At 58.4% G+C, this 25,871-nt stretch overlaps 1 protein-coding gene and 1 long non-coding RNA gene across 3 annotated transcripts in view; one reads left to right on the forward strand and one right to left on the reverse strand.

Moving 5' to 3' along the window:
• The window catches only part of LOC130261511 (uncharacterized), a 284,970-nt gene that overhangs the window by 120,210 nt on the left and 138,889 nt on the right, over nucleotides 1-25,871 (forward strand). The gene's annotated exons all lie outside the window — the stretch shown is intronic.
• The window catches only part of B4GALT5 (beta-1,4-galactosyltransferase 5), a 33,812-nt gene continuing 16,807 nt past the window's right edge, over nucleotides 8,867-25,871 (reverse strand). Inside the window, exons 2-9 of the mRNA XM_056507818.1 lie at nucleotides 20,486-20,620; nucleotides 17,567-17,680; nucleotides 16,752-16,876; nucleotides 16,300-16,416; nucleotides 14,251-14,438; nucleotides 13,937-14,059; nucleotides 12,960-13,061; nucleotides 8,867-11,670 (exon numbers count right to left, since the gene is read on the reverse strand). Of these exons, the coding sequence (XP_056363793.1) occupies nucleotides 11,523-11,670; nucleotides 12,960-13,061; nucleotides 13,937-14,059; nucleotides 14,251-14,438; nucleotides 16,300-16,416; nucleotides 16,752-16,876; nucleotides 17,567-17,680; nucleotides 20,486-20,620 (1,052 nt within the window). The 3' untranslated portion in view covers nucleotides 8,867-11,522. The remainder of the gene's footprint in view (nucleotides 11,671-12,959; nucleotides 13,062-13,936; nucleotides 14,060-14,250; nucleotides 14,439-16,299; nucleotides 16,417-16,751; nucleotides 16,877-17,566; nucleotides 17,681-20,485; nucleotides 20,621-25,871) is intronic.

The raw sequence follows: 25,871 nt of genomic DNA on the forward strand, positions 1-25,871 counted from the left end.
CAGTGACAGCAGTGCAGCAGTGCAGCAGTGACAGCAGTGCAGCAGTGACAGCAGTGCAGCAGTGCAGCAGTGCAGCAGTGACAGCAGTGACAGCAGTGACAGCAGTGCAGCAGTGCCAGCAGTGCAGCAGTGCAGCAGTGACAGCAGTGACAGCAGTGCAGCAGTGACAGCAGTGCCAGCAGTGACAGCAGTGACAGCAGTGACAGCAGTGCAGCAGTGCCAGCAGTGCAGCAGTGCAGCAGTGACAGCAGTGACAGCAGTGACAGCAGTGACAGCAGTGCCAGCAGTGATAGCAGTGCCAGCAGTGCAGCAGTGCCAGCAGTGCCAGCAGTGCCAGCAGTGCAGCAGTGACAGCAGTGCAGCAGTGCAGCAGTGCAGCAGTGCCAGCAGTGCCAGCAGTGCCAGCAGTGCCAGCAGTGACAGCAGTGACAGCAGTGACAGCAGTGCCAGCAGTGACAGCAGTGACAGCAGTGACAGCAGTGACAGCAGTGCCAGCAGTGCAGCAGTGCCAGCAGTGACAGCAGTGACAGCAGTGCCAGCAGTGCCAGCAGTGCCAGCAGTGCCAGCAGTGCCAGCAGTGCAGCAGTGCAGCAGTGACAGCAGTGCAGCAGTGCCGGCAGTGCCAGCAGTGCAGCAGTGACAGCAGTGCAGCAGTGACAGCAGTGACAGCAGTGACAGCAGTGACAGCAGTGCCAGCAGTGACAGCAGTGACAGCAGTGCAGCAGTGACAGCAGTGACAGCAGTGACAGCAGTGCAGCAGTGACAGCAGTGACAGCAGTGCAGCAGTGCCGGCAGTGCCGGCAGTGCCAGCAGTGCCAGCAGTGCAGCAGTGACAGCAGTGCAGCAGTGACAGCAGTGACAGCAGTGCAGCAGTGCCGGCAGTGCCGGCAGTGCCAGCAGTGACAGCAGTGCAGCAGTGACAGCAGTGACAGCAGTGACAGCAGTGCAGCAGTGACAGCAGTGACAGCAGTGCCGGCAGTGCCAGCAGTGACAGCAGTGCAGCAGTGACAGCAGTGACAGCAGTGCAGCAGTGACAGCAGTGCAGCAGTGCCAGCAGTGCCAGCAGTGCCAGCAGTGACAGCAGTGACAGCAGTGCAGCAGTGACAGCAGTGACAGCAGTGACAGCAGTGACAGCAGTGCAGCAGTGACAGCAGTGACAGCAGTGCAGCAGTGCCAGCAGTGCCAGCAGTGCCAGCAGTGACAGCAGTGCAGCAGTGACAGCAGTGCCGGCAGTGCCAGCAGTGACAGCAGTGACAGCAGTGACAGCAGTGCAGCAGTGACAGCAGTGACAGCAGTGCAGCAGTGCCAGCAGTGCCGGCAGTGCCAGCAGTGACAGCAGTGACAGCAGTGACAGCAGTGCAGCAGTGACAGCAGTGACAGCAGTGACAGCAGTGCCAGCAGTGCCAGCAGTGACAGCAGTGCAGCAGTGACAGCAGTGACAGCAGTGCCAGCAGTGACAGCAGTGACAGCAGTGACAGCAGTGACAGCAGTGCCAGCAGTGACAGCAGTGACAGCAGTGCAGCAGTGACAGCAGTGCCAGCAGTGCAGCAGTGCAGCAGTGCCAGCAGTGACAGCAGTGACAGTAGTGCCATCAGTGCAGCAGTGCCAGCAATGCCATCAGTGCCAGCAGTGCAGCAGTGCCAGCAGTGCCAGCAGTGCCAGCAGTGACAGCAGTGCAGCAGTGACAGCAGTGACAGCAGTGCCAGCAGTGACAGCAGTGCCAGCAGTGCCAGCAGTGACAGCAGTGACAGCAGTGACAGCAGTGCCAGCAGTGCAGCAGTGCAGCAGTGACAGCAGTGACAGCAGTGCCAGCAGTGCCAGCAGTGCCAGCAGTGACAGCAGTGACAGCAGTGCCAGCAGTGCCAGCAGTGCAGCAGTGACAGCAGTGACAGCAGTGACAGCAGTGCAGCAGTGACAGCAGTGACAGCAGTGACAGCAGTGCAGCAGTGCCAGCAGTGCAGCAGTGCAGCAGTGCCAGCAGTGACAGCAGTGACAGCAGTGACAGCAGTGACAGCAGTGACAGCAGTGCAGCAGTGCCAGCAGTGCAGCAGTGCAGCAGTGCCAGCAGTGACAGCAGTGACAGCAGTGCAGCAGTGCCAGCAGTGCCAGCAGTGACAGCAGTGCAGCAGTGCAGCAGTGCCAGCAGTGACAGCAGTGACAGCAGTGCAGCAGTGCAGCAGTGCCAGCAGTGCCAGCAGTGCAGCAGTGCAGCAGTGACAGCAGTGCCAGCAGTGACAGCAGTGACAGCAGTGCAGCAGTGACAGCAGTGACAGCAGTGACAGCAGTGACAGCAGTGACAGCAGTGACAGCAGTGCCGGCAGTGCCAGCAGTGACAGCAGTGCAGCAGTGACAGCAGTGACAGCAGTGCAGCAGTGACAGCAGTGCAGCAGTGCCAGCAGTGCCAGCAGTGCCAGCAGTGACAGCAGTGACAGCAGTGACAGCAGTGAGAGCAGTGCCAGCAGTGCCAGCAGTGACAGCAGTGACAGCAGTGACAGCAGTGACAGCAGTACACCAGTGCCAGCAGTGACAGCAGTGACAGCAGTGACAGCAGTGACAGCAGTGACAGCAGTGACAGCAGTGCCATCTATCGCCGCTCCCGGCGCCACCGCGGGACCGGCTCGGGCAGGAGGGGAGCAGAGGGAAAGGCGAATTCCCGCCTGCAACAGGGGAGACCTCCCTGCTCACCCTCTTTTCTGAAAAAGCGGAGAATGTTTAAAGCATCTGTGTGTGCTGGACCACGCTAACATCAAACCCTGCGGTGTCTGAGCTCCCCACCAGAGCCTCGGCTCCACACGATCCTCTCCATGTCCAGCCCCTCAAGTCCCAGAGGACAAAGCTCCGTGCTCGGGGCAGGGGAGGCGGCCAGGACAGCGGGGTTCGTTGTGTGCCCAAAACCGGCCCGAGCTGCAGCCCAGCTGCCCTATGGAGGGGAGGGAAGGGGCTGGGGCAGCCTCTGCACTTCTGGATACACCTCAAGTGAACATCCATTCTCAAGGTACCTGGGGAAAACAAAGCCCCGAAGGCAGGGACGGAGCAGCCCCTGGGTTTCAGCAGTCCCGCCAGGCTGGGCAGGGCAGGGCAGGGCTGCGCTCCCTCCTCCTCCTCCTCCCCGGCACAGCAGATGCGGCTCTGCCGCCTCCATCCCCTGCCCGGCAGCCCCGGGGACGCCACCGAACAAAGAAAACATTCCACTTCTTCACTTCACTCCAGCCAAACACTGCAGCAGCTTGTCTCTTCCCTCACACATCTTGCAATACTTTGTCATCATAAATTGACTCTGGTTTATATTAACTAAAACCCTCTCTTGTTCAGTATCTGGTTTGAAAAATGTTGGCAGTAGGCATGAGTTCAGAGCAGATTTATACCCACAGACCGTGTGGAGCTCTGGGATGAGTTTCCCAGAGCATGAACCCAAGTTTACCAAATAAGAACATGAAAAACCCAAAGAACTAATTCACATCATCCAACTCACACACAGCAGATCCACGAGGGCAGCAGGAACCTGAAACACAAACCACAGACAGACACTGCAGTGCTGCTGGAAATGGAAGAAAAACATGAACTGCACTGTCTCAACAGGGGAGAGAACTTGAAAGGACTGCAGGACCAAGTTTAAAAAATTCACAACACTTTAAACGGCACCTTATGGGACACAGGAGGTGCTTCCAGGGTTCAGTTGCTGCCACTGGCTGGCAGGGTTTGGGAGCAGGGATGAGTGAGTTAAGCCTTCAAGACACCTTGATTTTCCAAGAGACACATTGTTCCCAGCAGACTTCCCACTGGGGAGAAAACCTCTAAAGATAGAGTCGTGGGATGTGCAGAAACACCTGTCTCCTTTTCCAAAGGCCTTCCCAGACTGTCCCAGCTTACATCCCACCCTCCTCCTGTGCAGCCCAACACCTGGCTTTCGGGCCAAAACAGGCAGGGAAGGGAAACAGGAGGAGCTCAAAAATGGTCATGCTTTAAAACAAAACCAAAAACAAACAAAAAACCCCCACAACAACAAAAAACCCTACCTTTTCTTTTTCTTTAAAACAAAGCTTTGACATTGTTTAAAAGAAGAAAAATGTGTTGATAAATAATAATAATAGAGAAAAGGACTAAAGAGAAGGATAGGTAAAATAGGGCAAATATAAAACATAATTTTTGAGTCTCAGGACAGATGTTTCTTTTCAGCTCAGAGTTTTTCCTGATGTTGGTCAAGGGACAAGAAAATCCCCAGCAGACCCAGAGCTGCCCTGTGAAGGGGCAGTGAGCAGGGGGATCTTTACTGGGCAGGGGAATAAAACAGCTGAAAGCCATTTACAATGGTTTGTTCTTGGTAGGGGGGACAGTGCAGGAGCAGGGGTAACTCACCCAGGGAGGTGGGAGCCTGTCCCGGGGGTCCCGGGGGTCCCAGGGGTGTCGGGAGCACTTCCAAGGCCAAGTTTCATCTCACACCAAGAGCCGCAGCCCCAGCTGCCCCCCGGCTGCCCCACGCCCCGCGCCTTCTCCCGCACTCGGTATCTCTGGAAAACGGGAATTCTCCCCCTCTGGCAAGAACTGAGCCCGCTGTTCCCCACGCAGGGAGAAATTCCGTGTTCTCCAGGAGAGGGCCGGTGGTGCCGTGTGGGGACACAGCGGGACAGCCCCGCAGGTGGGGACACGGGGACAGAGGGACAGGGGACACGGGGACAAAGGGACAGGGGACACGGGGACAGAGGGACAGACACAGGGACAGACACGCAGCCGGGCCGGGGCCGCTCCTCCCTGCGCCGCCAGAGATCGCTGTGGGAGCGCGATCCGCTGCCAGCCCAGCCCGGCACAGCCCGGCACACACAGCCCAGCCCGGCACACACAGCACAGCCCGGCACAGCCCGGCACGGCACAGCACAGCCCGGCACAGCACAGCACACACAGCACAGCACAGCCCGGCACGGCACGGCACGGCACAGCACAGCCCAGCACAGCACAGCCCGGCACAGCCCGGCACACACAGCCCAGCCCGGCACAGCCCGGCACAGCACAGCACAGCACACACAGCACAGCCCGGCACGGCACGGCACACACAGCCCAGCCCGGCACGGCACGGCACACACAGCACAGCACACACAGCCCAGCACACACAGCACCCACAGCACAGCACAGCACAGCACAGCACAGCACAGCCCAGCACAGCACAGCACACACAGACCAGCCCAGCACGGCACGGCACACACAGCACAGCCCGGCACGGCACAGCACAGCACACACAGCACAGCACACACAGCACAGCACACACAGCCCGGCACACACAGCACAGCCCAGCACAGCCCAGCCCAGCACAGCACACACAGCACAGCACACACAGCACAGCACAGCACAGCACACACAGCACACAGCACAGCACACACGGCACAGCCCGGCACAGCCCGGCACACACAGCACACACAGCACACACAGCACACACAGCACAGCACAGCACAGCACACACAGCACACACAACAGCACACACAGCACAGCACAGCACAGCACACACAGCACACACAGCACAGCACTTCACAGAACAGCACACACAGCACAGCACAGCACAGCACACACAGCACAGCACAGCCCAGCACAGCACAGCACAGCACACACAGCCCAGCACACACAGCCCAGCACACACAGCACAGCACAGCACAGCACAGCGCAGCACAGCACAGCACAGCACAGCCCAGCACAGCACAGCACACACAGCCCAGCACAGCCCAGCACAGCACAGCACAGCACACACAGCACAGCACAGCACAGCACACACACACAGCCCGGCACGGCACGGCACACACAGCACAGCCCGGCACGGCACGGCACGGCACACACAGCACAGCACACACAGCACAGCACACACAGCACAGCACACACAGCCCGGCACACACAGCACAGCCCAGCACAGCCCAGCCCAGCACAGCACACACAGCACAGCACACACAGCACAGCACAGCACAGCACAGCACAGCACACACGGCACAGCCCGGCACAGCCCGGCACACACAGCACAGCACAGCCCGGCACACACAGCACACACAGCACAGCACAGCACAGCACAGCACACACAGCACAGCACACACAGCACAGCACAGCACAGCACAGCACAGCACTGCACAGCACAGCACAGCACAGCACAGCACAGCACACACAGCACAGCACACACAGCACAGCACAGCACAGCCCAGCACACACAGCACAGCACACACAGCCCAGCACACACAGCCCAGCACACACAGCACAGCACAGCACAGCACAGCGCAGCACAGCACAGCACAGCACAGCCCAGCACAGCACAGCACACACAGCCCAGCACAGCCCAGCACACACAGCACAGCACACACAGCACAGCACACACAGCACACACAGCACAGCACACACAGCCCAGCCCGGCACGGCACGGCACACACAGCACAGCACACACAGCCCAGCCCAGCCCAGCCCAGCCCAGCCCGGCCCGGCCGGCCCCGAGCCCTCCGCCCACCTGCGGCTCGTTGAGACGCGGCGCTGCGGCCGTGAGGGGCCGGGGCTGCTCCTCCTTCGACCCTCCGGCTCTTTGGGGCTGCGCCCGTCCTGCCTCGCCCCAGGTCCCGACCCCAGAGCGGGGCCATGCGGGCACAGCCCGGCACGGCCCGAGGGCTGGCTGCGCTCACGGCGCGGCCCCGGGCAGAGCCCCGAGCTGTCCCCGTGCCCGGTGCCCGGCACTGTCACTGCCCCTTGTGCTGCCACAGTGCCCGAGCGAGGCCCCGACACGGGCTTTGAGCCCCATGGAACGAGCTCTAGGCGCGGATCCTTGTACCCCCTGTACCTCAGAACTGGCTGTTGTACCCCTCTGTACCCCAGGACTGGCTGTTTTACCCCTCTGTGCCCCAGGACTGGCTGTTGTACCCCAGGACTGGCTGTTGTACCCCTCCGTGCCCCAGGACTGGCTGTTGTACCCCTCTGTACCCCAGGACTGGCTGTTGTACCCCTCCATGCCCCAGGACTGGCTGCTGGGCCCGGCCTCTCAGGTCCGGCTCAGTCACCTGTGAAAGGTTTCCACTGCAGCAGCGGCTGTGAATTATGAATGAACGCGCTTTGTGGAGCGCAGGGATCAGCTCCCAGCTCTGGAGAACAAAGCTCCTGCCACGGACCGGGGTAGATGCGGGGCCAGCACCCCAATAATGCGATTAGCGGCTCCAGTGCGCTCGGAGGGAAGCGGTGCCGGGATGAGGGGGGCGAGGGGGCAGCCTGGATTCCCGGGGGCATTTCCCGAGCACCGTGAGCGCGGCTGCATCGCGCCCAGGCCGGGTGTGCAGCCCAGCCCGTCCGGGAAATGCGAACTGCAGCGAGGCCGAGATGGTTCCCCGGCCGCGGCCCCGGGCATCCTGCGGGGCCCGTTCGGATCAGCCTCCGTGAGCACCGCACCCCGGCAGCACCGGGGTGGCATCCACGGGTGGGGTGACATCCACGGGTGGGGCGACATCCCTGGATGGGGTGACATCCACGGGTGGGGCGACATCCGTGTCAGCGGGGTCAGGGACCAGCCGAGCACCCACAGGGGAGTGGGTCCTGCTCCACCCAGGATGAGCCGCTGGTTTCCCCCTTTTGCTGCTGTCCGTACTGATGACGAGAGAACAGCAGGGAAAAGGCAGAAACCCCCTGCTCTGGTGGTTGGGTTTTGGTTAGGTTGGGGTTTTTCAGACTCTGCAGAGCCGAGGGATGTTGCAGCGCAGGAGGCTGAGCTGTTCTCAGCCCGCGCAGCGGGGGCTGCACCCGAGGGGAGCCGAGGCTCGGCGCTGCCGGGGGCAGCGGTGGCAGAGCCCTGGCAGTGTCCTGGCAGAGCCCTGGCAGTGTCCTGGCAGTTCCTGACCATGCCCTGGCAGTGTCCTGGCAGAGCCCTGGCAGTGTCCTGACCATGCCCTGGCAGTGTCCTGGCAGTTCCTGACCATGCCCTGGCAGTGTCCTGGCAGAGCCCTGGCAGTGTCCTGGCAGTTCCTGACCATGTCCTGGCCATTCCCTGGTTCCAGGTGCCCTGGCCGGGCTCCTCTCCTCGCACCAGCCACCCAAAAGGGGCTTTGCTCCCCACTCTTGTGTTTGCTGCCCCATTCAGCGCTGGGACTGGGGCAGGAGCAACGCCAGCCCTCTCTCTCCGTGTGCACCCATCTCCTGCAGCCCCTGCCCAGTGGAACCCCCAGGGCTGGGTACCCCGGAGGAGCACAGGGCTCCCCAGCCAGGTCAGGAGGCCCCAGCACTGCAGGACCAGGGGCTCCCCCAGCACTGCAGGACCAGGGGCTCGGGGCTCCCACCCTCCCTCCAGGGCTGCAGGGCCCGGCTCCCCGCGGGCTCCAGCCCAGCGCCGCGGGTGGGAGGAAGCTTCCCAGAAGACAGGGAGCTAAAAAAAGGCAAGGCTTGGAGCAACCCAGGGCTGCCAGCTATTTATTCTAGCATGCCTGCACGCTGCAGAGCAGGAGAAAGATATTTTAGAGCTGCTGCAAGGAAGCTTGTCTGTCTGCCTGGGTTTGTTGTTCAAAAATTCAATTACCACCAGTCCCAAGCCCTGCACCACCTTCAGCCAAATGTCTTATTAACACCCACAGGCAGCTGACCCCTCCATCAGAACTACACTGAAGCACATGCCTGAAAAAAAGGCTGAGGCACCAACACATCAGGAGGAGTTTGAGGAGCATCCAGACCTCACACTCAATTTATTTCTGGCCAGTCCTAATGAGAAATTTCTAACCGATTTTTAGCATCCAGGGCTCACCCTTACTGACTCAAACTCCCCATAGGCACTTACCCCTTTGGGCTTACAACTCTCACCTCCTACTAAAAAAAGCACACCCCAGCCTCCTGTTTAAAAAAAAAAAAAAAAAAAAAAAAAAAGCAAAGCACTGCAATCTCTGTTCTTCGATATGTATTTTTTACTGAAAAAATCATTCATAAATTAACAAATACAAAAATGTACAAACACATGGGTAAATAAATGTAATGACACAAAGGATTGCTTTGCTGAGAAGTGTGTGTGTGTTGTAAAACACTAATCTTCAGTGCAAAAATGTCCCCCTGGCACCTCTTAAAAACATAACAGTAAGCTCAAAAGCCATGGTGATGGGAAGCTGAGTTTGAAGCCACTTGTGATGGTGAGGGGCCTGCAGAGCGCGGCCGCTGCTCAGACGGAACCTCCCCTAGAGCTCTACGGAGAATTAACTGTCAATAAATAGTTTTGCAAATAAAACCCACGTGGCTCATTTAAAAAAAATAAATCAGCATCGCAGAGGACCTGCCCTCCAGCAGGGCTGACGTGGAAGGGGCGAACGAGTGGCCTTGTTGAACTTCAGCTGCCAGAATATGTACAAGTTCTCCTTAATACAAGAATTTTTACACCATTACAGCACATGCGCTTGACAGTATGTTTTTAACAGTTACATTTACTATACAGTATTTGACAGAGCTGATAAGATTAACAGTGCACATTTTCAGATAATCCACATTTTAAAAAGGGCAAATCAACGGGCGGTGGAGGGAAGGAAGGGGTGCTGGGGATGGAGCCTCGTGTGCCAGCTCTGGGCAGAGGGAACAGCTCCTGCGCCACACCAGGGGCCGCAGGGCAGGGACAGGGAGGCTGAGGATCCCAGCTAAGGTCGTTCAACACCTACTCACACACACATGCATGATTCTGGGGTCGTGAACTCGGACTAGTTGAAGTACATTCCTTGTTTGAAGCACCATTAAACAAAGACAGGTTCCTAGCAGGGTCTCAGGATGAAAGAGAAGAGGGGCAGGGATCAGCACCCGGACAGGGTCCACGTGAATTACAGATGGAGACTGAAGCAAAAGTCTTTATTGCTGTATGGCCAGAAAAAGCAAATCCTCACCTCTGCCTGCAAACCACCAGGCTGCATCCCCCCGGGAAGCGAGTTTAAAGCACGTGTAAGGTCAGAGGTTTAAAACTTAGTTACAAACTCATCAGCGCTTCTCAAGGGCAGGCTCTGCCCTCTCATGCCGGCCAACAAGATCCACACAGAGCTCGTGTTTCCTAAGCTCAGGTGTTGTGGTGCAGGTCAGGAGTGCCCTGGGCAGTCACACCCACCACAGATGCGCATGGGGATCATTCGTCCACGGAACTGAGAACAATGTAAACCACAAAGTGAAGGAAACAAGGCAAACAATGCAATGGAAAGAGCTGAAGTCCTTCAGAGGTCAAGTACCTGCCCTTGTGTGGAAATACAAACTCAAACCAACACCCAATGTATTTACTGTTAGGTCAGAGGGGTCCAGTGACAGTGGTGGTGTCAGTGCTGTGTAAGGGCTGGGCCGTGTCCTGGGGACAGGGCCCCGAGTCCAGCCTGCCCAGTGAAAAGAGAGGGATGACACTGCATGGCTGGATGGGCTGTCAGACCGAGCTCTGGCTCCCAGTCCTCATATTTTCACGTCCTTCATGTCTCTCACTGAGCTGTGACCCCCATCCCACCGGCTGTGCCCATGCCAGTGCTGCCAGGACCCGAGGGGACAGTGCAGGCACTGCCCGGCCCGAGAGCTCCTTGTGCTGCTGGACTGACATGAAACAAGCTCAACCAACCTCCCAAACCTTCCAGCACCTTCCAGAGGGAGGGTGAGTGCTGCTGTGCAGGGAGGGCTCATGGGAGCAGTGGCTCCATCCCAGCCCTCAGCAGGACACAGAGCAACAGCCACAGGACTGTGCTCCCTATGGCTTTTGGATTTATTTGCACACCATGTTGCAAACGTGACAGAAAAATAAATATTCCCATTTCCTCACCCTCCCTGGAACAAGCCAGCCCTGCAGTTTCTGGAACAAGTGATGACTGGCTGGATTTCTCACCCACTGCACTGGAAGGTTCTGGCCCTGGCCCACCAACATTTCTCCATGTGCCCAGCTGGAATCACACGAGCAGTCTCACTGGCTTGACAGGAACACCTTGCACAAGTACAGCGATGCTCACACAAGTGTTTACAGAACTCAGGACTAAAATGAGTGACTGCATGTAAACCTCTCGCTTGGACTTGAGCCATAGGAGAAAAATAAAAAGGGGCAATTTACACAGCATATTTACACTTACACTTCTTTAAGAAGCGATTCTGTTGTATATACTTCAAGCAGGTCATTTAAAAAACTGCACAGACACAGAAGAACGGCCTCAAGAGTCGTCTGATCTCCCACCAGGGCAGTGCCAACCAAACTGCTGCAGGAAGCCAGAGTCCCTCAGCTGAGCCTCCCGGAGGAGAGAGTGCATCCAGAGAGTCCCAGTGCCAGAGACTGCTGAGAGGAATGTGGAGACGAGAGCAGCAGGTCCAACTGTTGTCCTGAAACCCAGAAAGCAAGTGGCAGAAGAATGAAGAGACTGCTGAGCTCGCTGCCCGGCGCCGGGCTGGGCTGGTACAGCTTGGGCAATTTGTGCGTGCACTTTCAGCCTCCTCCTCCAAAATACTGTGATCCTTCATTAGACAAAGTGTAGCTTGTCCTCAATAACCCTTGGAAAAGAAAGTCTAGCGTGGTGCTTTCTTGGTGAAGGGCAGAGCAGAGTTATTTTCTCCTCTCAATACTCGGTCACCAGAGCCAGCTCTGGTGTCAGGTTTACAGTGATGTTCTTATACAAGGCGTCATATGTGACGTTTGGAAAGTAGTTCAAGTTATTGAGGCCGTCCAGGGCTTGCCTCTCCTTTGACTTCCTCAGCAAGGCGTACCTGTGCAAGGAGAACCAGAGGCCAGAGTCACTTCCACACATCCCACAGCACCTGCACACTCCTCCCAGGGCACCAGGACACCTTCCAAAGAGCCAGGAGCAGCTACAAAACAGCCAACTTCTGAGTCCTTAATGAAGGCATTGAAATACTGAGCTAGTAAACACCAGAAAATTCCAGAGAAGTCCATCACTTGATAAAGAGCAAAATGCTCCTGCTGTGCCACCAGCAAGCATTCAGCTGCCAAAACAACCCCTGGCACCTGCAGGTCCCATTCCCAGGAGGGGCTGAGCCTGGGGGTCCTGCCAAGCCCACCCCCACACCACCCCAGAGAGCTGAGGGGTGATGTGCTCCTTGCCACGTTCATGAAACCAGAGGTGAACAAGAACAGAAGTAAATGGCTTCAGTCTGAGGGATGAGGCGAGGAAGTAAAACCAGCAGAACGGTGGCATGGGGAAGGAAACTGCAGCTGGAGCACAAAAACAGCCTCAAGCACATTCAGAGGCAGTGTGAGGAAACAGGAGGAGAGCTGGGAGGGGAAAAGAGGCAGAATCATCTCAGCAGGACAGGGAATCCCTTCAGCACAGTGCTGGGGCTGGAGGCACCAGGGCTCAGACCTGGGGACAGGGAAGGGACAGGGAAGGGCTGTGCCCTGAGGCAGGGCAAGGTGCTGGCTGAGAACAGAGGGAGGTACCAGGAGCCAGAGCTCAGTCCCACGGCACTGCCAGCCTGCCATGCTTCAAGGGTTTGGCTAAATATGGTTTTTTAAACCAAAAGCAACTTCTCCTTTTCAAGAGTGAAGTAAGAGAAGCACCTCTGACTGGCTGCATTCTGTCCAACAGAGAAATGAAAAGTAGGGCTAAAGATGGAAACTCGAATGGAAACACCCCAAAAATGAGTCTTCTGCAGAAAACACCAGCAGACATCTCAAATCCCTCCTAAAGGCCCTCTGCAGAACAGAGCTGGCACTGCTGTCCAGCAGCTGCTCAGCTACAAGTGATAATTCCTGAATTGTTTGTGAAAGATGCATTTCTCTGGTTCTCTGTTGCACAGTTTTCAGAAGACTCAAATGCCACCCCCTCTTCTGGATGGCACCCAAGCAGCCACAAAGCAGGAACCCCTGGGACACAAAATGCAGGGATGGAGGAGCCCCGGCAAGGCTCTGCCTCATCTCCCTGCAGTTAGTTTCCTTCAAGAGTTCAGGCTGTCACTGCCCTCAAACAGCTGCAGGGAACCTCCTACATGGTACAGACTCTGTGAAAGGCTTTAGGATTCTTAAAAAAATTACTTGCCTTCCTAGGAACTGCACTTCTCCCCGATGATGGTGGGGAATTGATTTGTATTTCCCTGTGTCTCCTTCTGGTCGAGTCACTGAGTAGCCTGCATACTGTACTCTGCATTAAAAGGGGAGAAATAAAATCAAATAAACAAAAAATAATCCCCTGTTTTGTCTGCTGTGCTGGCAGTGCTTCCAGGGCTGCACTCAGATCTCCTGGGGCTCTGGCCATGGCTCGGCCTCCCCACCCACAGGAACCCCCTGCTGCAGCCTGGGCTGGGGGCTTGTCACACTCAGCACCTGGGAGCCCTGCTCAGCCTCCAGGCTGGGACACTGCACAGCCAGCAGCTCCCAGGCAGCATTTCTGTGCTGCCCAGGCACTGCTGGGCAGCTGGAGCAGCCCAGCCCCACAGCCAGCACAGCCCGGCACAGCCAGGGCAGCCAGAGCCCAGCACAGCCAGGGCAGCCAGAGCCCAGCACAGCCAGGGCAGCCAGAGCCCAGCACAGCCAGGGCAGCCAGAGCCCAGCACAGCCAGGGCAGCCAGAGCCCAGCACAGCCAGGGCAGCCAGAGCCCAGCACAGCCAGGGCAGCCAGAGCCCAGCACAGCCAGGGCAGCCAGAGCCCAGCACAGCCAGGGCAGCCAGAGCCCAGCACAGCCAGGGCAGCCAGAGCCCAGCACAGCCAGGGCAGCCAGAGCCCAGCACAGCCAGGGCAGCCAGAGCCCAGCACAGCCAGGGCAGCCAGAGCCCAGCACAGCCAGGGCAGCCAGAGCCCAGCACAGCCAGGGCAGCCAGAGCCCAGCACAGCCAGGGCAGCCAGAGCCCAGCACAGCCCGGGCAGCCAGAGCCCAGCACAGCCCGGGCAGCCAGAGCCCAGCACAGCCCGGGCAGGGCAGGCAGAGCCAGCCCAGCGCCCTGCCCAGGATGACAACTGTCCCCTGAGAGCATGTGCCAGGCTCAGGTGACAGAAGCAGCAGGGCCCAGGGGCTGTACCTGTTCCAGAGGTCGTCATCCTCGCCCCCCCAGCCCCAGAAGGCGTTGGGGAACCCGTTGATCTTCTGGAACTGCTCGACAGTCAGGCCGCTCACCCCCCCGAAGAACTCGTTGTACGGGAGCCTGGGCAGGAGAGAAGGGTCAGGGCAGAGCCCCCAGCCCTCCCTCCCTCCCACCATGGCAACCCAGCCCTGAGGGCGCTCTCTGCCTCTCCCTCTCATGCACAAAGCCTGAGAATAAACCCAGATTCGCTCTGCCTTATCAAAGCAAACGTGCCACTGTGTCCTGGCAGTGGGAAGGAGAACAGTGCTCACAGGTACATGTACTTATCCAGCTTGGCTGCAAAGTGCCTGGGCATCTGCCCACAGCCGTAGTAGTTGCGGTCGTTCTCTGGAATGTGATCCACGTCGTGGAAGATGAGGCAGTCCCAGGCCAGGTCCTTCATGGCCTCTCGGAAGCCCACGTTGAAGAGCATGGCACGGTTGAAGGGTTGGTTTCCAGCCTGGCAGGGAGAAAGTTCCTTCTCAAGAGCAGCCCCTGCAGCTCCTGCTCTGTGTGTGTTTCAGTCCTGTCTAGGAAACTGCAGAGGGCAACAGCTCCCATTGTGGCACCATGAAAGGAGTGAGGTGTTGGAGCAGGTCAACCAACACTGAAATATTCCATTTACAGTACAGGAGCAAAAATAAAGATGCTGAAGCATTATTACTCTGACACATGAAAAAACCCCCAGTGTTGATCAATCTTTTTAAGCTAGAGCTAAAAATGGAGGCACATCTACTGGATGGATGAAGCTTAAGTGAGAGGTCCATGTACACATCAAATGAAAGCCATGTTCTACATGGAAAGCCTAACTCTGGTCAGGCCATTCCTGTGCCTAGGGGATGCTGCCTGGAACTACTGCAGGGAGATGTAAAAACACTGCAGCATTGTCTGAACTGTAAATACCTTATCCAAAGCCCCTTTTAAAAAATAACACAAATCCCCAAATTTCTATTTTTCATATAAACCCAATAATTTCTGGACACATCTCTTAGCTGTGCCACTTTCAGACAGAGCAGGACAAATCCCACATGGCAACACGAGCCCTGGAGCTGGCAGAGCGCGGTGTGACCTGGCAGGGCCAGCCCAGGGCAGGGCTGTGCTGACCCTCTCACCTGCTCCAGCCCTGGGCAGGGCTGTGCTGACCCTCTCACCTGCTCCAGCCCTGGGCAGGGCTGTGCTGACCCTCTCACCTGCTCCAGCCCAGGGCAGGGCTGTGCTGAGCCCCTCACCTGCTCCAGCCCAGGGCAGGGCTGTGCTGACCCTCTCACCTGCTCCAGCCCAGGGCAGGGCTGTGCTGACCCTCTCACCTGCTCCAGCCCTGGGCAGGGCTGTGCTGAGCCCCTCACCTGCTCCAGCCCTGGGCAGGGCTGTGCTGAGCCCCTCACCTGCTCCAGCCCTGGGCAGGGCTGTGCTGACCCTCTCACCTGCTCCAGCCCTGGGCAGGGCTGTGCTGAGCCCCTCACCTGCTCCAGCCCTGGGCAGGGCTGTGCTGAGCCCCTCACCTGCTCCAGCCCTGGGCAGGGCTGTGCTGAGCCCCTCACCTGCTCCAGCCCAGGGCAGGGCTGTGCTGAGCCCCTCACCTGCTCCAGCCCAGGGCAGGGCTGTGCTGAGCCCCTCACCTGCTCCAGCCCAGGGCAGGGCTGTGCTGAGCCCCTCACCTGCTCCAGCCCAGGGCAGGGCTGTGCTGAGCCCCTCACCTGCTCCAGCCCTGGGCAGGGCTGTGCTGACCCTCTCACCTGCTCCAGCCCTGGGCAGGGCTGTGCTGACCCTCTCACCTGCTCCAGCCCTGGGCAGGGCTGTGCTGACCCTCTCACCTGCTCCAGCCCTGGGCAGGGCTGTGCTGACCCTCTCACCTGCTCCAGCCCTGGGCAGGGCTGTGCTGACCCTCTCACCTGCTCCAGCCCTGGCCAGGGCTGTGCTGACCCTCTCACCTGCTCCAGCCCTGGGCAGGGCTGTGCTGAGCCCCTCACCTGCTCCAGCCCTGGGCAGGGCTGTGCTGAGCCCCTCACCTGCTCCAGCTCAGGGCAGGGCTGTGCTGAGCCCCTCACCTGCTCCAGCCCAGGGCAGGGCTGTGCTGAGCCCCTCACCTGCTCCAGCCCTGGGCAGGGCTGTGCTGACCCTCTCACCTGCTCCAGCCCTGGCCAGGGCTGTGCTGACCCTCTCACCTGCTCCAGCCCTGGCCAGGGCTGTGCTGAGCCCCTCACCTGCTCCAGCCCTGGCCAGGGCTGTGCTGAGCCCCTCACCTGCTCCAGCCCTGGGCAGGGCTGTGCTGAGCCCCTCACCTGCTCCAGCCCTGGGCAGGGCTGTGCTGAGCCCCTCACCTGCTCCACCACGTAGAAGGCGAACTGTAAACGTTGTCTCTGCAGCATGGGGATGAGGTGTCGGAACAGCACGGGCAGGTGCTCGTAGCGGTTGCGGAATGGGATCAGGATCGCCACCTGGAACAGACACAGCTCTTACTGCCCTCCTGGGCTGGGGGCAGGCAACACTAACAGTGAGAGCAGGGCAGCCTGAAACCCTTCCAACTCCCAAAGCATGGATTTCCTATTCACTTTTTGAGGAAGGGTTGCTTTGGAAAAATTCAGTGTCAAGGGAGACTTGCAGCTCCCCCTCGTCATCCAGCACTGGGGGCACTAGAGCAGCCCTTGGGTCCATGATTCCCTCCCTGGGCACTGCACTGCACTGCAGGGCTCCTCACACCACTGCTCTGCAGGGGCAGCACACCAGAGGCTCCCATTGCCCCAGGCCCCCAGCCCTGCCCAGCCCCAGGTACCTTCCAGCGAGGCAGGCAGTCACTCGGCTTCCAGTGCCCTCCCAGCTTGATGGAAGGGTCCCTAGAGAAGAACTGGTGGATGTCCTCCATGGTGATCTCGCTCATATTTACATCAATGGGGCCCTCTGCAGATGGGAGAAGCAGGGGGTGAGGAACTGCTGTGCTCCTGGGGCAGCACTCTGCTGCATCCCTGTCCTCATCCAGCACTCAACTTCCTTCCTCCAGCACCAGCAAATCAGGAAATGCTGCAGGGGTAACACCTCAGCCTCTGTGGCTGCTCTGGATGCAGCTGTCCATGAGAGCCCACACCAGCCAGGTGCCCCTCCACTCCTCCCTGCACATTTCCAGCAGATTAAACCCCCACTCAGCAAAGCACTCCCCCTCTTTGGAAGCACTTGCCCTCAAAAGCCCAGTTTTCCACCTGATTAAAGCATTTCTCCCAGCCCATCTCCCAGCTCAGGGCTGGGGCTGGCAGCACTGCTGAGGCACAGGGGAGCCACCCTGCTGTCCCTGGCCCTGGAAAAGGGCTGGCAGAGCCTTTTCACCAGCTCCCAGCACACAATCCCTCTTTTGTTTGTGTCTGCCAAGCAATGGGCTCCTGCTTCAGCAGGGAGACATGGCTCTGAACAGCAGGGATTAATTCCTGAGGGTGGGTAAACAATGATTTCCCAGGAGGGAGCTGGGCTCTAGACAGGCTCCCATTCATCCCTGTGCTTGGCAGGGAAAGGTGCAGTGCTGGTGAGGCTGGGAATGCCATGAGAGCCCCCAAAGCCAAGGGGACAGGAGAGGGGCTCAGGCAGCAGGGGGCTACTCACTCATAGAAGGGAGCCTCTCAGGACAGGTATTGTTGGGGAAGTAGGTAAAGTCTTCAGGAAGAAACGTTGTGGCTTGCAGGAAGGTGTCGTTGTGGCTCAGATCGAGAGGATAATCTGGGGGAAAAAAATAAAAAGAGAAGTTTTCACCTGAGCTATAGGTCTGTCACCACCAGCCACCTCCCCATGGCACTGTGAGCAGACCCCAAAGTCAGTCACAGCTGAGGATGTCCCCAGCACACAGCTGTGTCCCCAGTGGGACGTGCACCAGCCCAGCTGTGTGCTCATCCCCATCCTGGGGCTGCAGGAGCCCCAGCACCACATCCAAGAAACCTTTGCATTTTCTGGCCCAAGGAGGAATTTTGAGCATTGCCCTCAGGTATCACAAAGGAGCAGGTGGCTCTAGAGAGGAAAACTACCAGTGCCTTGTCCCTGAAGGACCCTGGCAATAGGGGATGTGCTCCCCAGCAGCCCCTTCCCCAACTGGAGAGAGGGGAGTCCCCAGGCAGTTCTCAGTGCCAGCCAGCACTGCCAGGGCAGTATCTACACAGGGCAGTCCTGCCTAGGATCCCCTCAAAGGATCAATAAAACCTGTCACATTACACACTGGCTTCCCTCTGCTGCCTGTCCCACAGGAGCCCCGTGCTGAGCAGTGCCCAGCACCTCTCTGCAGCCTCCCTGAGCCTCCTGGGCACATCCCCTGCCCTACACATGAAGGTGTCTAAGGAGCTTTTCCACTGAACAGTCACTTGCTGTGCTGTGCTGGTAGGTAACATCATGTCAGCAATATTGTTTATTTGCTCAATAAACAGCATCCAAAATATCTCAAAACTCAAGATGGGCTGTACACAGAACCTAAGGGCTTTTCAAGTAGGAGAGATGTTATTTTGGATGCTTGACACTGTTCCAAATTTCCATAAGCAATTTTCCCTGTAAACTCCCATTACCAGAGCACTCAGCCCAGGTCACAGCCCACAGTGAAGCCCTGGCTTGCCCAAGGGCTGTCCTCCTGTGCTGGGTTTCCTCTGGCACTGGCACACAGCAGCGTGGGGACACTGCTCTCACCAGGCAGTGACACCCACCCAGGCACCCAGAGTCAGCCAGGGAGGGCAGGTCCTGCCTCAGTGTCACTGCAGTCCTTGTGCCACAGCACTGAGTGTCCCCAGGTGCCACCAGCACTGTCCTGTGCCTGCTCCTGCCAGGGAAGGTCACCCCAGCACAGTGCCCAGGGCTTGGATGTGCCAGAGCTGCCCCCAGGGCTGGGGCTCTTGGGCAGGGACTGTCCTGTGTGCCCAGCTGGGGCTGGCATGAGGCTCAGGCACAGCCAGCACTGCTGTCAGTGGCACTCTGGGCAGCACACAGGTTGGGGTCACTCAGACACAGCACTGCTGTCAGTGTCACTCTGGGCAGCACACAGGTTGGGGTCACTCAGACACAGCACTGCTGTCAGTGTCACTCTGGGCAGCACACAGGTTGGGGTCACTCAGACACAGCCAGCACTGCTGCACTGGCACTCTGGGCAGCACACAGGTTGGGGTCACCTGGAGCCCCCCAGGCAGAGCTCAGCAGGATGAAGGCTCTCACCACTGCAAGCAGCAGCAGAGGAACACCTAACCCTTCTCTCCTGGGGATCAGCCACTTCCTCACCCTGCCTCTGCTTTACTTGATGGTTCCAGTCTTAAAAATAGCCCTGGGTGGCACAGCCCTGGCTGTGGAGCAGCACAGGAGCTGCCTGGGCGTTCATCCCCTGCCTAAGGCGATAATTCCCCTCCCGTGCCTGTCCCAGGCAGGGCTCAGCTCAGCAGGCAGGGCTCAGCTCAGCTGGGCTCAGCTCAGCAGGCAGGGCTCAGCTCAGCTGGGAGGGCACAGGCTGGGTACCACCAGCCCAGCAGGGAGGGCACAGGCTGGGTGCCACCAGCCCAGCAGGGAAGGGACAGCCCTGCAGGGAGGGGACAGACTGGGTGCCACCAGCCCAGCAGGGAAGGGACAGGCTGGGTGCCACCAGCCCAGCAGGGAAGGGACAGGCTGGGTGCCACCAGCCCAGCAGGGAAGGGACAGGCTGGGTGCCACCAGCCCAGCAGGGAAGGGACAGCCCTGCAGGGAGGGGACAGACTGGGTGCCACCAGCCCAGCAGGGAAGGGACAGGCTGGGTGCCACCAGCCCAGCAGGGAAGGGACAGGCTGGGTGCCACCAGCCCAGCAGGGAAGGGACAGGCTGGGTGCCACCAGCCCAGCAGGGAAGGGACAGCCCTGCAGGGAGGGGACAGACTGGGTGCCACCAGCCCAGCAGGGAAGGGACAGGCTGGGTGCCACCAGCCCAGCAGCAGCACCTCACACAGCCAGGGCAGCTCTGCCCTGCACCACGCTGACACCACCCAGGTGTGTGTGGATGGAGGCAGCCTGCACTGCACCCCCACATCCTGCCCCAAATCCAGTGTGTTATTCGTGGCACATCTCCAGCCTGGCAGGGGAAGGGTGAAGCTGAGGGGCACAGGCTGCTCCAGCTGCCAGAGCCAGGGCTCTGCTCAGGCCTCGCCTGGGAAGGGACTTTTCAAACATGAAACCCGATCCTTGCACTGGATTTGAAAGTGTTTATCCTCAGACTGGCTGAAGCTACAAGCTGAATTCCTGGAAAGCAACGAGGTTTTCAGCTCAAATCCCATCATTTCAGACCTTTCAAGATTTTCACCCCTTATACATGTTAGAAGCTTTTGTACTTTTTACATATATAAGTATAATTTTTATATTTTATCAGTATTTATATATATAGGCTATTTTTATGTCACACATATATTTTAATATACAAAAATAAAAGCAGCAGGCAATTAATCAACGTTTCCACCCTGCATTTACCAGCATAAATTAACTCCTATATCTTAATTTTCAAAGCAAACAGGAGCCTTAATCAGTGATTCCAGAGTACCTGAGTCGTTGAGGCTGCTGTTCCTCCTGGCGTAGGCACTGCGGACCACCTGCTCGTACACCTGAGCCCCAATCGTTCTCATGTTCTCACGGATCATGATGCCCTGGGCTTGCATCATGAAGAGGTAGGTGTTCACTGCAAGGGGGGAACACAAAGGAGTGTGTCCATCAGCTTTTGTAGGGAAAGGAAATCAGGGTTTTGGGGGGCACTCCCAGGCTCCTGCTCGATCTCAGCTCCCTCCCTGCAGTGCTGGGAGGGCAGGAACGGGGCAGTGCAGGCGTGGGGCACGTCTGCAAACCTGGCAAGGGGCTGTACCCAGCCAAGCCTGACTGCCAGGCTGCAGGACAGCACTGCAGCCTAACCAGCAGCACATTTCACTGCTTAATTAGGGAGGCTTAATCAGGAAATACCATTATAACAGGAAAGCCAGCTGTGTGCCTGGAGAAGGGCAGCTGCTCCAGACTGCAGCACCCAGGGCTGGCACAGGCACCACAGAGAGCATCCCCACAGCAGCTCTGAGCCCCTCTCAGCACAGCCAGGGCAGCCCCCAGACATTCCTCCCCTCCCCTCCCCTCTCCTCTCCTGCTGAGCCCCTGCCCTGGTTCAGGTTTCAGGTTCAGCTGACACCCAGCTGGCAGGACCAGCCCTGGAGCAAACTGCAGCCAGCACAGCCCTGTGCCACCAGCAGCTGCCATGGCACGGCAGGACAGACACACAGAGGGGAAAGGACAGGACAGACACACAGGGACAGGAGCGACACACAGAGGGGACAGGACAGGACAGACACCCACGGGGACATGGCAGGACAGACACACAGAGGGGCAGGACAGACACACAGAGGGGACAGGACAGACACACAGAGGGGACAGGACAGGACAGACACCCACGGGGACATGGCAGGAGCGACACACACAGGGGACAGGACAGGACAGACACACAGAGGGGACAGGACAGGACAGACACACAGAGGGGACAGGACAGGACAGACACTGAGCACAAAACCCCTCGCCAGCATCAGTGCCAGCCACAGCCCTCTTGGTGTAGTTTTAGGCTTAAGAATGAAGTGGAAAAATAAATAAAAGCTTGACATGAAGATACCAAGAAGGGGCAACCTAGAAGGCCTATTCTGCACTAGTAATTGAAAAACCAGGTCAGAGACACTCCAGGAGAGATAAAGAGGGCACCAGGCCAGAGAAACAGCAGAGACCCTGCTCAGAGGAGGGCAGTGGCTGGTGCAATGCCACCAGGAACATCCACTCCAGACAGGGCATTTCTAGAGCAGCACATCACAGCTGAAAGCAGCAGCTGGCAGTGCCAGGAGGGCACAGCCGTGCCTGGAGTCACCAGGGCACAGGTTGGGCACAGCACCAGAGGGCGGCCCAGCCCGGGGTACACCCTGCACCAGGGGCTGCCCTCCTGCCCCCTCACACCGAGGCAGCTCCAGAGGGGCTGCCAGGCATTTCCCAATCCCAGCTGCATTTTGTTCCCACACAGCAAAGTAAATATTTGAAAGGGGGATGGAGCCCCAGGCCATGCCCAGCCTGTCTCTGAACCATGGGCATTTTCAGAAAGAACAGGGTCAACCGCACTAAGTGCTTGGCAACAAAGTGTCTTGAAATGAAATTGTAAATGTCCACGTCCAGCCCCTCCCTTCCCGTACACGCACCCTTAAGTGCTGGCACCTTAAGGCAGCAAGGAGCAGGAGCTGGCTCAGACAGAGCTGCCCCCGAACCCTCCTGGCTCACCCAGGAGCTCTGGGGCCAGCTCTGGAGCAGAGTGCCCACCAGGTCAGCTGGTGACAGCTACAGCTGCAGCGTGAGCTCCGGGGCAGGTCAGCAATGACAGCGAGAGGCAGCGAGTGCTGCCCCTCCTCAGAAAAACAGGGAATTTGCTCCAATAGCTCAAGGAAAAGCTGGCATTTTCATACAGCACCACAGGCCAGAAACAGAAATAGCTGAAATTCCCCATGCAAGCCTTACACTCAAAACCTTCAGAAGTTTGCAATGATCAGCTCAGAGCTCAGCACCAAGTGGCATCACCTCCCAGCAGCAGTGAGCCCCAGCTCTGCCAGGCACCTCCCAGGATTTGGGAAGACGGGAGTCCCTGCAGGAGCTGTCAGAAGGGGCTGTTTGGGGCTGGCAGTGAACAGTGAACATGTGTCAGGCTGCTGGAGCCTCGGGGTGTAGGGCAGGATGCTCAGGGCAGCCCCAGCCCCTGCAGGTCTCCCAGATGACCAGGAGCTTTTCCTTCAGCTTCCCAGCCCTGCCTCGGGTGTGACACACCAAGGGCTGGTGCTGGGGGCACCCAAGGCCACGTCCTGCCCCAGTGACAGCATCCACCTGCTGCTGGCACACAGCTCTGCCAGGAGGCAGCACCAGGCAGCACATCAGCACGGGAACAGCATCCTCCAGAGCTGGGCAGGGACTGAGCCTCAGCACAAAAACACAGCCCCCAGCACACACAGACACAGCCCAGCAGCCCCCCAAAAACACACAGCACCCTCCAGAGCTGGGCAGGCAGGGCAGGGCCTGAGCCTCAGCACAGCCCCCAGCACTCACAGACAGCCCCCCAAAAGCACACAGCACCCTCCAGAGCCAGGCACAGCTCTCTGCCCTGCACAGAGCACTGGGGGCTGCAGCTGGGGCTGTGGGGCAGCAATGCAACCTGCACCTTCCAGCACACACAGCTGGGTCAGGGCTCAGAAACAGCTCGCTGATGCTGATGGAGTAATTTCACTTTCTACTTCATTGTGCTTTGACTTGCTGGGTAAAGCAGATCCAGGTTTGGTGAAGCATGAAAGGACAGCAGAGAGAGAGCAGCGAGCAGCCCAAGTCAGTGTGAGCAGAGAGAGAGCAGCGAGCAGCCCGGGAGGGTGTGAGCACAGGGGGCTGTGATAGCCCCGGTCAGTGTGAGCACAGGGGCTGTGATAGCCCCGGTCAGTGTGAGCACAGGGGCTGTGATAGCCCCGGTCAGTGCGAGCACAGGGGGCTGTGATAGCCCCGGTCAGTGTGAGCACAGGGGCTGTGATAGCCCCGGTCAGTGTGAGCACAGGGGCTGTGATAGCCCCGGTCCGTGTGAGCACAGGGGGCTGTGATAGCCCCGGTCAGTGTGAGCAGAGCCAGGCTATGGAAGCCCGGGTCAGTGTGAGCAGAGCCAGGCTATGGAAGCCCGGGTCAGTGTGAGCAGAGCCAGGCTATGGAAGCGCTGTGGACGCGCTGTGAAAGCGCCGTTTGTTCCCTGCAGACGGAGCAGGGCCCGGCACAGCACATGACAGCCCGGCCCGGCTGCCCCAGCCTGGGCTGTGTCACTGCCGCACCACCCCAGGGCAGCCGGCCACCAACAACACCGGCTTTGTGCCCGCAGCATCGCCTTTCACACGTTAACCCCTTTGAGGAGATGATTAAGGAGATACCTGGCCAAGGATGATGTGCCATTAACACTCCACACACCCAACATCAACAGCCCCTTCTCCTACCCCCAGAACAAACTGCTGCACGAGATAAGCTTCACAAACACTATTTATCCAGAACACGCAACTCATTCCGGTCAGAAAATCGGATTTAAAACACGTTATTGCAGACATTTCACTCCTTGTGCTTAGATCAGATCCGGGGCTGTGGCTGCACCAACATTTGGGAATCACCCGGGTACCACCGAGCTCAAATCTCACTCCTCCTCCATTTGCTGCCCTTTTGAGGAGCAAATTAGCCATCCTCTAAATGTATGAAGCCCGACCTGGCTGGCCCCGCAGAGCCCCAGTAGCCAGAGGCGTTTCCCTGATCGCCCCGAGCATCCTCTGCTGCACACACAGGCTTGGGGGGCTTGGCCTGAGCCGAGGGTCAGGCAGAAAGCAATCCTCCCTGTTGTGATATATTGCTAATCTCATCACACAGGATGATCTCGAAAATTACATCGGCCTTCTGCCTTTCTTCCCTCTGAGCATGCACACACGGAGTGACAACAGCCTGGCTGCTGCCACCGGGCAGCTGCACAGGGACAGCAGAGCTGGCCCTTTTTCTATTAATCTCCAGCAAAACCCTCACTCACCACTCAGGAAACAGGCAGAGTTTAAGAATCCATTCGCCCAAATAACTGCCTGAAGATTATTCTTGTTGGTTCATTAAAGGACAAGATTTAAACACACGGAAAACATGACAGCCTGTCACCAGCTGGGACAGAGGGACGGGGCTGCACCCCAGGCCTGGCACCCCTTGGGATGCTGCACCCCAGGCCATGGCACCCCTGGGGATGCTGCACCCCAGGCCATGGCACCCCTGGGGATGCTGCACCCCAGGCCATGGCACCCCTGGGGATGCTGCACCCCAGGCCTGGCACCCCTGGGGATGCTGCACCCCAGGCCATGGCACCCCTTGGGATGCTGCACCCCAGGCCATGGCACCCCTGGGGATGCTGCACCCCAGGCCATGGCACCCCTGGGGATGCTGCACCCCAGGCCATGGCACCCCTGGGGATGCTGCAGCCCAAGCTCTGCTCAGCAAACTGAGAGCAAGGGCTCACTCAAGCCAGCAGTGGATGCAACAACTTCAGCCAGGGAAGTAAAGTCCAATTACATAAATGAGCACTGAACCTTCCTGTAATCATTCCTCTGTTAGTATTTTCGGAGCACTTCTAATCAAGAAACAGCTGACTCTCTCATGGAAAATTAGTTTGATCGTGATGATACGCACTAGAAGAGGCAACAGGGTAATTTGCAGCTTGGGAGCTGATTCAGAAGAGGCCTGGCTGTGATCTCTGCCAGCCACTGACACCAGGGCAGGCACAGACCCGTCTCACTGCTGACCCTGACATGCTCTCACTGTCAGGAAAGGACCTTCCAGAGCTGGGACAGAGCCCCAGGGGCTGGGGCAGGAAGAGGGGCCAAGTGGCTCACAGCAGCCCTGCACAGTATCAGCACCAGCACACAGCCAGCCTTTCCTGAGGAAGGAGCCAGTCTTCCTCTGCTTTGAGATTTAGGGCTTTCTGCCACTTTCAGCGTTTTTCCCATTCATTAGTTCACTCGTGCTGCAGAGGGGCTGTTGGAGCTCATCATGGTCTCACTGCTACGTGCAGCCTTCTCCTGCCAGCCCCTGGAGCCCCAAAGCAGCAAAGGCAATCCCTGCCAGCCCCCAGAGTCCCAAAGCAGCAGGGACAATCCTGCCAGCCTCCAGAGCCCCAAGGACAATCCCTGCCAGCCTCTGGAGCCCCAAAGCAGCAAAGGCAATCCCTGCCAGCCCCCAGAGTCCCAAAGCAGCAAAGGCAATCCCTGCCAGCCCCCAGAGTCCCAAAGCAGCAAAAGCAATCCCTGCCAGCCTCCAGAGCCCCAAGGACAATCCCTGCCAGCCTCTGGAGCCCCAAAGCAGCAAAGGCAATCCCTGCCAGCCCCCAG

The sequence above is a fragment of the Oenanthe melanoleuca genome, chromosome 20 (assembly GCF_029582105.1).
Source record: "Oenanthe melanoleuca isolate GR-GAL-2019-014 chromosome 20, OMel1.0, whole genome shotgun sequence".
NCBI lineage: Eukaryota > Metazoa > Chordata > Aves > Passeriformes > Muscicapidae > Oenanthe > Oenanthe melanoleuca.